The sequence below is a fragment of the Leptopilina heterotoma genome, unplaced genomic scaffold (assembly GCF_015476425.1).
Source record: "Leptopilina heterotoma isolate Lh14 unplaced genomic scaffold, ASM1547642v1 Lhet_26, whole genome shotgun sequence".
In the NCBI taxonomy this organism is placed as follows: Eukaryota; Metazoa; Arthropoda; class Insecta; order Hymenoptera; family Figitidae; genus Leptopilina; species Leptopilina heterotoma.
This window is the reverse complement of record NW_025110969.1, coordinates 3,928,778-3,945,068: the sequence shown is the minus strand read 5'-3', so window position 1 is coordinate 3,945,068 and position 16,291 is coordinate 3,928,778. Positions and strand designations below refer to the sequence as shown.

The following is a 16,291-nucleotide window of genomic DNA, read 5'->3' as shown; positions in this document are numbered from 1 at the left end:
GTCAGGGATGTATAATGGAATATTGCAGTAGGTGAAGCCCCTTTAACATAAAAATATTTACGACTATTCTGATTTTCCATGACACATCCCTGAGTTTAAAAGCCTACAAAGGTTTGGTCTTGAAATTGACCGTAAGAAACTCTCCGGTCGGCAAGTTACACTTGTCTATGCGACCCTTTTTTCTACGTTTTTTTTGCTAAAAGTGAAATCGACACCTCATTAAAAATTGAAAATTTTCTAAAGGGATAAAGAGCACAATTTAAATTGCATTTAGATACAAGTCTTCAAATTTTGTTTAATTTTCAAAAATATACATTTTACTATTTATCGCAAAGCTGTATCTTTATTCTGAAGCCAGATAGCACATTAGCATAAAAATGCTCATTACAACGTTAATTAACATAATTTTAAGATATTTTAACCTTCTTTATAAAGGTTAATTATTAACACATCTGCTATACGTTTTGTAAATTTTTTCCATTGTTAATAACATCACAGGGACTAGTAAAAGTACATACATTTTATAAAGTATCATTTTTAAGGGACATTTTTATACATATTTGATTACAAATTAGAAACAAAATTTTTTCCATTTATGAATAGCATATATTTATTTGCACAGATAAACTACGCTTTATTAACTGTTTATTCCAAAATTAAAAAAATTTTTTTAAAAGAGTTATAAGCTTGCAAAGTTAACAAAATCTGAGGGGCAAAGACTTTTTGTGCGGACATTAGTGCCTTGCACGCGTGAATCCAGCTGTTGTATTGGTGCGTCCGGTATAACACGACTTCTCCGAGAGGTTTCCTAGTGGCTACTGAGATACCGACGGTGCTGCCAGATGACTACAACGACAAATCTTCAAACTTTCCTTATTTATCTTCAGAAATCTTTAGACTAAATAAAAAAATTTCTTCAAATATTTCTTCAGATTTTATTTATATATTTTTTCAAATATGATAAATTAAATTAAAATTCACAAACAATTTTAAAGAATTAGAACAATGTCGGTCATGAATGTCGTAAAAAAGTGTGTGGTTAACAATTTACAGCGGGAAAATTTAAAAGCGCAATAGTTATAATAGTAAAATAATACAATTATAATCTATATTAATAATTGTTATATTACGTAATCTGTTTGCAATTTGAAAGTTAGTTTTGTTTGCTTATTTTTTTCTTAACTTTTTTAATTTTTCTTTTTAATTGTTTTGGATTTTAAACTTCATGTATTGAAAATAATTAAATTCTTTCAAAAATACTATTCATAGAAAGAGTTTGATTCTTCTAAAGAATGTGGTTAACATTTTAAAAATTTTGATTCCAAAATTATTTAGATTTATCCTTGGAAATATTAAATTATTAATTTGCTAAATAATAATGAATGTCATATATCTTATTAAAATTATTATATTTATTATTATACTCATAAGAATGTAAAGAACAAAAATTACAATATATCTTTAAAAAATGTTTTATTTATATTATTCACGTTTATATAAATATTTTCATTTATACTTTATACATAAACTTTCTATCACATCAATTTTAATAATCACAGTTTCATATTCTTAATAGGAAATAAAATACTTTAAAATATTGAAACATTTTTAAAACCATTTAAAATATTAATTGACGTATTAGTACATGTCAGCCTTATGTTTTTGCACTAGTTCAATTGGGATGCTGTAATTATAACAGGCATCATTTTTCATCAGTCTCTTTGTTAACAAAATTCCACTAACTGATTCCGTTTCAAGTGAATTTCGCAATTTTGTTTTATTTATATTTATTTGGGAAAATATTCTTTCCACTGCTGCGCTACTATGGGGAAGTACGGCGATCGATTTAAATAATTCGTACACTTGTCCATATTTTAAAGAACCGTCGGGATTTAAAATTTTGCCAACCCCATTCCAAAACTCGTAAAAGTCATTTGACTCTTGATTGTCAACATATGTATCGTTTCGAAATAAACGCCACTGTGCTTCTAAAATTTCTGTCTCAATCATTTCAGGAGGAAACATTACAGCAAGATTACAGATTGATGTAGGACGATTTGCTTTAAAATACGCAGGATCAAATACATTCATGTTTTCTAACATTTTTTGATAAGCAGAATTAAATGGAAACCGTTGAAATAGTTGATGAGATGCTTCAATAAAAAAATTGAGTCAATTTAACCTAAATTTTTGTAAATCTTCTCTACTAAAAATGCCTTCATTTTGAGTAAGCGATAAAGCAACAGCCGGGCCAAAATAAATGTCTTCTAATTTCATGAAATTTTCTGGATTTCTATATTGAAGACGATCCAAAGGTGTATTAATTATGTAATCTCGTTTCACGTAACAATCTAATAAAGTTTTATAAACTTGAGCCACTTTCGCATATACAATATGAATTTTGCTAGATTCAGATTGAAACTCCTTGTTTAAATCAGTAAACAATGGAAGTACAAAGCTTAAAAAGTCGAGATACAGTTTGTTTACCGGATTTTCTAAAAGCAAATGAATCGTCGTAGCAGTAGAAAGATCATCGCAATTTTTTTTTAAATGTTCCGAAACAAAATACAATTTTAATGCAGAGTATTGTTCTCTGACTCGTTGAACAGAAAGCAACAAAGATAACCATCTAGTTTGACTCGGATGGAGTAATTTATGCGGTTTTAAATCAACAAACAATTGAAACTCTTTGAATTCCGATAATCTTTTAAAACTTCTATGCATATAATTGTAAACATATCGAACTAACGATTCTACATCTCCAGGAAGTTTTTCACAAGCACTAGATGCTGCTAGATCGAAAGAGTGGCAAATACATCGAACAATAAACAAAAATGGATTATCACGTTTAAGAAGGGCAGAAACCGAGTGGTGTTTACCCATCATGACAGATGCATTATCTGCAGCGAATCCTAACATGTTGGTTTTATAAGGCACACCATTTTCATTAAATAAATTAATTATTTCACTGTAAAGGTGGTCTGTATCAGCTTGTGATACTTCTTTAATGCACAAAAAATTATCATCTACTTTTAGGTCGTTGAAATATCGTACAACAATTGCCAAAGTTTTTACTGACGACTTATCAGTTGATTCATCAATCATTATTGAAAATTTATTTTCCTTTAATTTTGTGATTAGATTTTCAAAACTATATTTCCCTATCACATTAACGATTAAAGATTTACACTTTGTTCTGCCGCACGTCATTTTTTTAACTACCCCCTCATCAAGATGTAAATTTTGAATGAGTTTTACAAGATGATCTGAAGTTGAGAAGGATAAATTATGCTCGGCTATAAAACTGGTGATTTTTATTTCATTTATCTTCGATTTTTTCTCTATGCCCAACCTTATTTCATAACCAATATTGGTCAATACAGATTGATTTCTACCGAATTTTGATGCATTTTCAGAATGCTTTTTTGACTTTAAATGTCGAGAAACTTCTACTTTGCCAGCTTTGTAGGATTGTTTACAATAATCACATGAAAAGAATAGATTTCCTTGTTCACTAGGCCGAATCCAATTTTTAAATGTCGGTTCCTTTTCCCATACTGCTTGGTATTTCTGCGGATAGGTTTTTTTAGTGCGTTTTTTTATTTTTTCTGTTGTGTGATGTTCAGTTTATTCTGCTTGATCCATTTCGGAATTGTCGAACCGGTAAGGCATAACACGTGTTTTGTAAGGTTAGGTGCGTTAGCGCAATCGAGTCGCTTTTGATTGGTCCTTATATTTAAATTTTTATTTACTGCAAGTATCTATGAGCAAATCCAATGAAAATCGTCTGCTCGCATTATCTGCTTAGGTCCGATATCCACAACTATATTAATCAGAGTTTTAGTCGGTGAATTAGGTTTAATTACATTATTAAACCTAGTTCACTGGCTTAACAGTCTATTAAGCTGAAATCACATTGGACATTGGTAAAACTTTTCACAATAAAGTGACATATAAAACTTTTGCAAACTTTTTAAAAAAATCTTTATATTTTTACAATAATTCTTCAAATTCTTCAAATATCGCAGATTGATTAAATTTTCTTCAGATCTGAAGAAAAATCTTTGAATCTGGCAGCACTCGTACCGTCTGGAACCGTGTTCGGGGACACGACGGCTAGGTCCAATTCCAGTGTCAAGACCGTGTCCCATCTGGTTGTTTTCCACGGGAAACAAAGTGCGCCGCGCTCTGCTAAACTTGGCGCGGAGGCGACGGCGTAAGTTTTGTACCTTCCGAATTGGTGCGGACCCTGCTGGAAGAGGGGCATAGCCCCTTTGGTCTGTGGAGTGGACACGTAGTTGACTTGGAAATTGTCAAACTGGGTGACGGCCTCCCTGCTGACCGAGGTTCCGAGCGGCTACTTCTGGGGCGGCGTCCTGAATAGGCAATCCACCTGCGCCCGACGGTGGCGTCGCCGTTGACGTTGGTTTTTGACTAGTTCGGTTCAGAAGGTCGTCTTTACGGGCCTTAAGTCACTTCACTAGTCCCCTGAAGAGTTTATCCCTGGGACGATGTTAAGTGACGTCACCTGGTCGTCCGGAGGGCGGCGGCGGCGTGCACTGACCTGAGGGAAACTGGGTTAGACTCGGAAGGTCCCTTCTACAGGAGTCAGTGCACGGTTGTCCGTGAGCCGGTAAGCTGAGCGTCCTTGGAGTATTGCCCAGGTGGCGGTTGTTGTCCTGTTCTTCTGTTCGTGAGACTTCGGCGAGGCGACAGGAACGTCCTTTGAATGTATTTGTTCAAAATTCTTTACGTATAAAATTGCCCAAACGTATTAGAAAGAATCATGTTCAATATACATCAAGTCCGTCGAAGATAATCTCAGAAAAGATTCTGCTAAGGCAGCTAAATTATTAAAACCAACGTTTGTTTCTGGTCGGGATAATATTCCGAGTTTTATTGTAAAGGATTGTGTCTCTGTTCTAGCTGAGCCATTGGCTATTGCTTTTAATTTAGCTTTATCTTCATGTATATTTTTCCTTAAATTTGGAAACATGCTAAAATTATACCGGTTCATAAGGCTGGAGAGAGGGTCTATCATAACCAATTACATACTTATTGCGCTTATTCAGAATTATGAATTATTATTATGAATTACTTTAGTTTTTGAACGCGACATTTTAAATACGTTACAGGCTTCTCTTATGAAAATTATCATTGATGAACAACATGGTTGTGTTCGAAACTGTTCGATTATTACTAACTTAACAATCTTTACCTAAATTGTTAATACACTGTAAAAAAAGGGAGTTAAATTTTAACTCCCCAGGGGATATTCTATAAAAGTCGCACCCATTGGAGAGTTAATGCCAGGGGAGTTAAATAAAGAGAGTTAAAATTTAACACCCAAATGCTAACTCCCCATGGAAAAAATAACTCGCGCGGGTGTTGAATGAAGGGAGTTAGAAATTAACTCTCTTTTGGAGTTGATTTTTAACTCGAAAAATTTAACTCCCAACTTCCGAGTCCGTTAACTCCCTAAATTTTTTACAGTGTACAGCTCTTCAGAAAGGTTTGCAGTTCGATAAAAAAATGTATTATATCAGCTCTAGTGAATAATTTTCAAATTTTATAAAATATTTTTAACTTTTTAGATGTCATTTGCAAAAATGACAATATTGATAATCAAAACATATAATAACAATTCTTAGAAATCTATATTTTGCTTTGTTTTATTGCTTTAAAATTTCCGTCTAAAAAGCTTACTCCAATGGCTTAGAAGATATTTTTTTATTAACTAAAATAAGTATAAGATAAAAATAGAAGAAAATAAAACCTTAAAAGCGTATATTTTATAAAATTTTTAAACAGTATATTCAAAGCTGCCTTATAATCGCAATATATTGTAGAAATTGATTTTTTGTGCCTAATTTTTACTGAAGTATTTCTAATTTTTTGGAAAGTATAATGCATTCTCTAAAAATATTTTTCTTGTTTTACTGCACTTTCTTCCCGGTACAAGCCAGTCTGCAAATCATTCGCAGAAAGGTAAGTCCTATAATGTATATGAATTAACAAATTCGGATTAATATTAATAAATAAAATAAAGGTACATGGATAATGAAAATTGCTTCTATTTTTATACAGGTGAAATTGCCGAATGTTTCTTCAAAGGAAGATTATTGGGATGATAACAGTAAAAGATTATCAAATAGCGAATGGTCACTAATTGATAAAAGAGCTTCGGACGCATTTGAAGATCTTGAAAATGTAATTAATACAAGTATATGAACATTTTTAATTAAAATTTTGGATCACCCAAAATTTTTCTAATATAGATAATTTTCTTATAAATTAGTTTAACTAAAATTTCACTAAAATCATCTTTAATATGTTAACTATAAATTACTTGAAATGAAGTTTCTTTCATTTTACAGTTGCAACCATTTCCATTTTCATATATACCAAAACAAATAAGTTTTTCGGATAGCAGTGAACCAATAAGAAAAGAACCATGGTATCAACGATTTGATTTGAAAAATACGTTTAAAAAATTATATTCTAGTGGAAAGGAAAACTTTTTGAATGTTAAGCGTGGGACTACAAATAAATTGAAAAAGGTAATACTGTAAAATATTCTAATATATATATATATATATATATATATACTATAAAATACTTATTACTACACCCTAAGAAAAATTTTATTTAATCCAAATATAATTTATTAGTAGGTATTAAATAAAAGTACATTTGTCTCAGAGTCTATACTAAATTGAGGGCTCGGATCGAAGAACCGACGCTTCGCAATGTTCTGTGTGTTTACAAGCGTCGGTTCTTCGATCCGAGCCCTCAATTATTTATTTGTTTTAAATACAAATTTTTCTATATGAAAAACAGCATAAAAATCTTATTTTATTATTTAGATTTTCTATTCAGAGAAAGACAGTGAAGAGGTAAGAATACATATTTTAAGCAACCGATAAAAGTGACATTAAAAATTAATATTTGACTATTATCATATCATAGTTTATTTGCAACACGCTATAGTTAAAGTAAATGTTTATTTACTTGATAAAAATTTAAATAAGACATTTTTTATTAGAAAAATTTTCTGTTATGAATATAAAATTGAAATTTAACCTGAATTGTAATTTTAAAGAATTATTATTAGATAACTAATTCTTCATATTATTTAAATTAATGTGTTTTAGATTTCAGATTCTAATGAATAAGCTGTATATGCATAACATCAGACAAAAACTGTGTGCGGTAAAATTTATTTTTTCTTAAATAAAAATAAAAATTATTTACTTAATGTTTATTTGAAAGAAGCTACATTTATACCATCGCATCGTTTATGTAGATGCAAAAGAAGAAATTTTTTTTAAAATCAACACCGGCAGAATAATAATTCAAATTTTATTGGATCCTTAAAAGTAGGGTAATTTATTTAATTCTGATGAATGAATAAATAATTTAATTAATTAACACCAATATTCTTCTAATTGCTTTACGCAGAATTCAGACCAAATGCATAATTTATTGCTTAAAAAGAAAAAAAATTTTGATCTAACTATATGTAAAAGAGATTCAAATAAACAATTATTGATTTCAAGTTAACGCTTTTCTTGATGGAAATTAACTGTATTCTTCACAAAAAGCTTAAAATTAATATGTACGTGTAATAATTCCCATGGGTTTGTTCCCTGACCATTTTGGGCAAAACTTAACTCCTTAGTGTTATTTTATTGAAATGAAACGTTTGACATTTATTCGCGCTGTAAAATGACAATCGCCATATGTTTTTTCACATTGAAATAGATATGTAGTTTGACAATTTATTATATATTAATTAACTATAATAATCGTATTCATTCTTTCATTCTGTCCAGTCTGTTCACACCTGAACTTAATCATGATTATGCTTTTGTTTTTTGATACGTTTTGATAGAAAAGATTATACTACTTTCATTTTTTAAAATTTATTTATACCTATATTATTTTCATTTTTTAATTAATCCAAAAAAATCGTTATTATTCTAAAAAAATTATTAATTGCTTTTATTGATTATTTTTTTTTGCATTGAAATTACAAATTATACACTTATAAAACAGAAATTCAAAATATTAATGAAAATTTGGAATATTGTTAATAAATTGTCATTAAGAAGAGAAATCATTCAAAAAAAATTTAATTTTTTGATATAAAAAACTTATTTGTTTTGCAAATCAAAATTAAGCAGATCTCTTTTCTAATTTAAAAAAAATTAAGATTAGAGCATAGAGAATATTTTCCATATTTTCTGTTTCTCAATCGCAATTATCTTCACATTAGAACTTTCTTTTTGAAAAAAAAGAAAAAAATTTGCAAAATGCCCATTTCTAATCACAATTTTTTAACAAAATTTGTTTTTCTTTGAAAAATGGAAATAATAATTTGCATCATTTCAGAAAATTTGCAGTTTCTTTTGGGAAAAAAAATTCATAATTTCTATATGTTAATTACGATTTTAGCGAAATATTAATTTTTTATGAAAAATTTTATAACGTCTATTTTATAATCACGTAATTGTTGTACAAAATTTTCTATTTCTTTAAATATTACAAATATTTTTCACGTGAGCACCTTTTTTATTAAGTTTTCGTACTTATTTTTAAATATTTGGACATTTATCGATTTGGAATCTTATTTTCCTAACTAAATCACGAGTTTTCTTTTAAAGAAAAAGAATAACAAATTTTGAAATATCTCTAATCACGATTTCTCATAACAAAGTTTTGTTGTTTTAAAAAAGCAAGTAATTTGCACTATTTCTATTCCCCAATTACAATTTTTTAACAAAATTCGAAGTTTTTTAGAAATAAAGAAAAAAGATTTTTATGAATCACATTTTTTTAGAACATTTTAAATTTCTTTTCGAAAAAAAGTATAAGAGTATTTCCATAATTTTTATTTGTTAATTACGATTTTTAACGAAATTATTTAGAAAATTTACATAACTTTTATTTATCACAATTTCTATATCAGATTGTATAGAGAATAGGCATCTGATATTAAAATCAGAAGCAGAAACTACTCGCACGCTTTAGCGCTCGTTTTTTAGCTAGTTTATAAATAAGTTGTAAATTATTCATTTCTGCATCATATATCATGCGTTTTTATGTAAAATAAATATTTTTTATTTACAATTTTATTATTTTAACAAAAAATAAAAAAAGTATTTATAGTATACTGCAAATGCTTTTTTTATTTTTGTTTACAAATTTTTTTTCTTGTTCAGAGGACAAAATTACATTGGAAACCCACTCGAATATAAAAAATAAAAAACCATGCAGACCTGTGTAATTTAATGTGTAATAAAATTTTTGCAGCATAAGCTAACATATAACAAGCTTCTTATAGAATAGAACATTCGAAGCTTGCAGCAATCTTACGGCAAACTTAATGCTGCAAGATTATGTGCTATATATACGAGGGATAATTTTTATACAGTAGTAAATTATGTTGCTGATGCTAATATATCGGTTGTGGTTACAATTTTTATTTATAGTAAACCTATTTTATTAGACTATATGTAATCAATATGATGAGAAATTCTTCGTAAGAGTGGTGAACTTAATTTTTTTTGTTGCCGAAACGATACCCATTAGTTCCATTTAAAATCGATGAAACCTCGAAACGTTTATGAATGGAAATGACGGTTAATCAGATAAAAGAAAACTTACGAAATTCCTAGGACAAAACTTAAAGTTTGCGTATAACTCAATCTTAATCTTAATACATATTAATCGAAACGAAATCACCCGCTGGTGAATCACAAATCGTTCCCAAGATCAATTGCGCAACATTACAATGATGATCAATGATCCGTGATTCTTGACAATCACACGTGTATCGAATCGCACTCAAGGAAGTTTAAGAAGACAAGAATTTTCTCACTCCCTTTTCAGTATGCGTTATACCATTGAAAGAGCAATTTTCGTAATTCCTTTTATACAGTTTACGTGCGTGCATTTAAAAAATTTATTTCTTTTTGGCTCTTTCAATTAAATAAGGATTGAAATCTTGTGATGCGGTTGGAGAAACTTATTTGTATTATTTTTTTATAGATATTAACAATTTTTTTGTTCTTGTACCCTTATTTTCGCATGTTTTTCTTTTTAATTTCATATAATATACCAGTTCATTATTATTTTCTTTGTGCTGAGTTCTATTAGTTTCATTTTTATAATATTTTCAGGGTTGCCACAGGTCAGGGAATTCAGGGAAAAGTCAGGGAAATTAGAATTGGTCAGAGAAATCAGGGAAAAGTCAGGGATTTTTATTAAAAGTATTGGAAAAAAACTATGAAATTGACAAGAATTATAGTACAAAACCTTCCATTTTTTTCTATTTCTATGAAAATAATTTGTTTTTAAATAATTTAATTAAATATTAAATAACTTAATTCTTGAAGAACTATCATAAAATTATTATTTATAAATTATTTAATGAATAATTTTACTTCAAAATTTCAAAATTAATTTGATTTCAAAAGAGAGTTGCTTTTACAATTTTCATAAAAATAGATGAACTTGAAAAGGTTTCAACTTGAAATTTTAAGAACAACTGATTCTAGAAATTGAATTATTTTCAAAAATGATAAACTTCTTCGCATAAATTCAATTATGTTTCAAAATTTTTTTAAATTCTCGTCAAAATTTCTATTATCAATTTCAATTAATTTTAATATCTACTATTTTAATATAATTTTGCAAAAGAATTCAATTATTTAAATAAAATTTTAATAATAAGTTTCACAAGAATTCAATTACTTACCAATTTTTTATAAATTTCTTTGAACCAATTGAATTATTTTTAATTTTCTAATGAAGTTTCTCGAAAGAATTCAAATATATTCAGAGAATTGAAAAAAATAGTTCTGAGAAATTTAATTATTTCGAAAAATTTAAATAAAATTCTTTTAAAAATTCTATTATTTAAAAAAATATTCACAAAATTCTTTACCAGATTTAGTTAATAAAATTGCAATTTTAATAAAAATTTTCTATACAATTCAATTATTTCAAATATAATTATATATATATAATTATATTTTAATATTAAAAAAAAAGAATTCTTTTTAAGAATTCAATTATTTAAAAAATTGGAATAAAGTTCTTATTCGCAAGAAATCAGTTATTTTTATAAATAATAGAATTTTTCTCAAGAATTCAATTATTTGAATACATTATTCTTTTCAAAAATAAATATTTTCAAAGGAATTCAATTATTAAAAAAATTTTTTTTTGTTAATTCTTCGTCAGATTTAATTATTTTCCATTTTTTAATAAAATTTCTCCATGTAATTTAATTATTTTAAAAAAGATTTTAAAAATTCTGAGAAATTTAATTATTTTAAAAAATTCGAATAAAATTCTTCACTAAGAAATTAATTAATTTTTCATAAATAATAATAATTTTCTTCAGAATTCAATTATTTTCACAAATAAATTGTTTCATAGGAATTCAATTCTTTAACAAAATTTTTAATAAAATTTGCTGCAAGAATTCAATTATCGCATCATAAATTTATTATATAAAACATAAAGAAATCGATTTTAAAAAACATGAATAAAATTCTTCACAAGAAATTAATTATTTTCATAAATAATAATATTTTTCATCAGAATTCAATTATTTTCAAAGGAATTCAATTATTTAAAAAAATTTTTTTTTTAATTCTTCGTCAGATTTCAATTATTTTCCATTTTATAATGAAATTTCTCCGCATGGAATTTAATTATTTTCAAAAATATTTAAAAAATTCTGAGAAATTCAATTATTTTAAAAAATTGGAATAAAATTCTTCACAAGAAATTAATTATTTTCATAAATAATAATATTTTTCTTCAGAATTTATTATTATAATTATAATTCATAATTATTTTGACAAATAAAACAAAATTTTTAATAAAATTTGCTGCAAGAATTCAATTATTTTCTCATCTTAAATTTATTATAAAACATGAAGAAATAGAACACTCCGAGTCGAAGACTCGTAGTGATCGATTTCTTCATGTTTTATAATAATATTTTCATAAGTTATTGAATTTCAAAAGGTTTAAATTTGAAAATCTTAATTATTATAAAAAAATATTAATGATTAAATAAATTAAATTAAATATTTTTTGAAAAATAAAGTTATTAATGTTTTCGAATAATTTTACAATATTAAAGAAATTCGTAAATAAATGTAATAGAACATTTTTTTGAGCGTCTAATAATTTTTGGAGTGAATTAGGATATTCTTCAGGGTCAGGGAAAAAGTCAAAATTTTGTCTGGAAATCAGGGAAAAACAAAACCATTGTTTTTAAAGTTGTACTGTGATTACAGTAGGTAGTTAATAGTTTAAAAATTCAAAACTTTGTGGTAATTATGTTTACATATAATACAATTATATTATAAATAAATATCGATAAAATTTTGTGTTATACCATTTTTTGATAACTTTTAAAAAATATCGTCCTGGCCCAAAGGTGGCCACCATGCGTTTTTATGTAAAATCACTTTTGAATTTTTCTACAATGTAATATTGATCAAAATATATTATGAAAAATGTAAATTTTATCGATTTGGAAAATTTTATGATGAATAATAAAATAATTTAGTTTTAATGTATGAAATAGGATGAATAATTAACAATATTTTAAAATGGCTTCTTATAAGCAAAAAACAGAGTTTGCAACTACTGATTCTGTGATTATAAGCCAAAAACAACACATTTCAAAAAAAATTACCTTAAATTGATTTTTGCAACTATTTTTTTAATTTTTCATTGAATTTTTCAATGGTGGCCATCTTGGGGCCACTTTTTTTTGAAGAAAAATTTCAGCTGTTTTTCCAAAGTCGTTTCAAGTTTTATTTTCCTTAGGAAAATAAAAAAAATTTTTGCTAAAAAGTTAGCTAAGGAGATACAGTTTTAGAGCATATATTATTAATTATGTTATATAATACCGTTCAGGTATTACAGTCGTTCAAAAGATGGGTGACCACCTTGAGGCCCCTTACCCTATAAAAAATATTAACTGGACCATTCTGAAAGAAACAGAAGCATACTTGCATTTTTCTCTCTTTCTCCTATTACCTAGTTCCAAAACACGACACCCAACATAAATCTTATATTTTTATATTTATCTTAATATTTTATACGGACCAGTACACGCAGTAAAAGCGATGAATGGTAATAAGCCAAAAAGAACCTGTGGTGCGGGTGCACAAACAATTCGACTTAAATCCAATTAAGTTAACCCCAATGGTTTCTCAACAGTAATAATAATACAAGTTCAACAATGGTTACAACGTTAGCTTAATATTCGTGGCGCCACGCCCCGCACTTCGTACCGGTTCTTTTGTTTCGCGGTTCATTTGTCTCGTTCGTACGGCCCACTCCTTGATCTCATACTATATACATGTATTCGGAGTCTGGTGCCCATTTACCCTCCCTGGACCTTTGAGACTAGATTGCAGAGCGGCAATAAATTAAGCCAAGAGTGGCGACCGTAAAGACATCATTCTATGGTACACCGCATATTATCACCAACAGAATCTCCTATTGATGAAAAGGATGTCACCTAAACCGCTGTTTATTGCCATTCTCTGCAGTTGCCAAGCTTAAGAAGTCAGGTCCGATCGTAAACCAAACACCCCAAAAGTCAAATTCATCAATTTTGAAGGCTTCACCTGACAAATGCGGAAAGAATGAAAATGCTAAGTTCACAATGAACGACAATATTTCCCCTTTTCACGGTGTTTCAAAACACGAATTTAGTTATCAAAATAAATAATCGTTATTTTAGTGATTAAAAATTATTTATACTGTTTACGTGGTCACGAATGCCGCAAAGAAACTCTTTTTTTCATTGTATTTAAAACTAAAAATCTTTCCGCCCTTAAAGGTGCACATCATAGTTTACACATCCCGTATAGAAATATAACGGTATTGGTTTAGGGGTCCTTGCTAGTTTACCCCATATTTGAAAAAGGGCTCCAACTTGAGAAACTGGGGTGTTTTTATCCGATTTTATTACTCAGGGTTGCCACGAAAATTTAATTTTGTTTTTCCCTGATTTTTAGACAAAATTTCGACTTTTTCCCTGTTCTTAAAGAATATTCTGATTCACTCTAAAAATTATTAGATACTGAAAAAAATGTCCCCAGGATTTGTTGTCCAGCGTAAGGGTGCGATCCCATGTGAGCAGAATACGTCGACCGAAAGCAGAAAATTATGAGTGCAAAAGAGATAGGTAGATATTGTTGTTCTTTTCACTCTTATGATATTCTGCTTTCGGTCGGCGTATTCTGCTCACATGGGATCGCACCCTAACAGACAAAAAAAGAAAATATTAAATTTAATTTTAAACTCTGTCTATTTCTAACAATAAATAATTGAACAAAATACAAGTTTAATTAAATTCGTCGAAAACATTTCACATCCTATAAAATAGTGAAAAATAAATCAATTTATAAAGTTTTTTTTTTTTTGCAATAATATTATCACAAAACAAATTTGAACTAATTAGAACAAAAGTGATACGAAATTTCTACACAGAAAAAAATATAAAGTAACTTTTACTACTTTTATAGTAAAACATTTCTGGTTAAGCATTTCTGGAAACTTTTACTATACTTTCGGAGTAAATTTTGCTGCTACGTTCGAAGTAAATTTGACTAATTTTTTACAAATATGTTCTTTGAACGTAGCAAAATTTACTCCATAAGTATAGTAAAAGTTACCAGACATGCTTAACCGCAGAAATGTTTTAATATAAAAGTAATAAACGTTACTTTATATCTTTCTCCTTGTAAAAATTAATTTTTAAATTCTAAACAGAACGAGACTTTAAAATAAATAAAATTCTGTTTTTCTTAGAAAATAAATTTTTTTAAAACCGTATATTTTGCATTAATTTCGATTCGTTTTTCTACAATAATTTATAAGTAACTATTTCTATATATTTTAAAATGTTAAATTAATATTACTAATATTAATATAGATTGAATTTCTAAAAGTTTCAAATTAAAGTTTGAGAAAAGTTAAATTGTAAAAAATTGTAATTAAAAATTCTGAAAAAGTTAGTTTTTTGAAACATTTTTATTCACATTTTTTTTAAAATTAGTTTTATTTTTAAATATATATTTAATTGAAAGACTTTCAAATTATTCCAAATTTCATGAAATTTTCTTGTAAACAAATAGACTATAGAAGTATTTTAGTTAAAATTTCTAAAAAATAATTGATTTGAAATCTTGAAAATAATTTTTAATAAGTTACAGTAGCAATTCTTATAAATTATTCAATTTTAAATGATTTAAAATTTGAAATTCTTTGAAATCTTAATACTTGTGGAAAACTAATATAGATAATAATATTAAATATTTTTTTTTAAATCTGTTTAAGTTCCAAATGATTTTACAATTAACCCTCCATCCGTCGCACCTTTTTTTGTAACGCGATCCGTCGCAGGTGAGGGAAATTCTCACCCTCATAAATTAGTCCAAACTTGTTCTAAAATGCCAAATTTTTTTTGAATGTTCATTAGAATTTCTAAACAACCTATTGGCAGTAAAATTAACTTTTATTTCCTGTTAATTATTTAATTAAAAAATTAATGACAAATGAAATCAAGCCCTCACAGCACCGGGATATTCAGGATATCCCAGAGACGTCCTGGGGATATCGATTTGTTTTCGGAAGTTTGGATATCTCTGGGATATCCTAGGGACGTCCATGGATATCCAGAGGATAATCCAGGGATATCCAAACTTCCGAAAACAAATCGATATCCCCAGGACGTCTCTGGGATATCCTGAATATCCCGGTGCTGTGAGGGAGTATACGCGGTCAGTAGCATGGTGAGAAGTTCCCTCACTTCGCGTCAAAAATCCCCGACATTTGCTGCTTTCAAATTCAATAATAACAAAGAAATTAAAATATAAAAGAACACCAAAATTGTTTTAATGTAAAGAAGAAGAGTGCCGTAAAAGGTACTGAGAATATAAAATTATAATTTTTTGTATTTTAAAAGTTATAAATAAAAAAAGAAACTGGGTGAGGGAAATTCTCACCATGCGACGGATGGAGGGTTAAACATATTCAAAAAAATGTATTACAAAAATTTTTTGAAAAATCAATTATTTTTAAAGTAAACTAAAATATTTTTAAGTGTTTGAGAAAAAGTCAAAGTTTTGTCTGGAAATCAGGGAAAAATAAAATCAAGTTTTTGTGTCAACCCTTCATATACATGTTTCATGTCGTTTAACAAACTATCAATATTTACTGTACTTTCATCTTTCATGAAATAATT

The 16,291-nt window shown here is 27.7% G+C and overlaps 1 protein-coding gene across 1 annotated transcript; it reads left to right on the top strand.

The window, feature by feature from the left end:
* The first annotated feature begins 5,796 nt into the window (after window positions 1–5,796).
* LOC122503349 lies at window positions 5,797–7,558 on the top strand. The gene is made up of 5 exons (XM_043613853.1): window positions 5,797–5,988; window positions 6,088–6,210; window positions 6,378–6,560; window positions 6,867–6,896; window positions 7,155–7,558. Exons 1-5 carry the CDS (start codon window positions 5,908–5,910, stop codon window positions 7,173–7,175), a joined length of 438 nt encoding a protein of 145 aa, XP_043469788.1. The 5' UTR covers window positions 5,797–5,907; the 3' UTR covers window positions 7,176–7,558.
* Window positions 7,559–16,291: the final 8,733 nt, after the last annotated feature.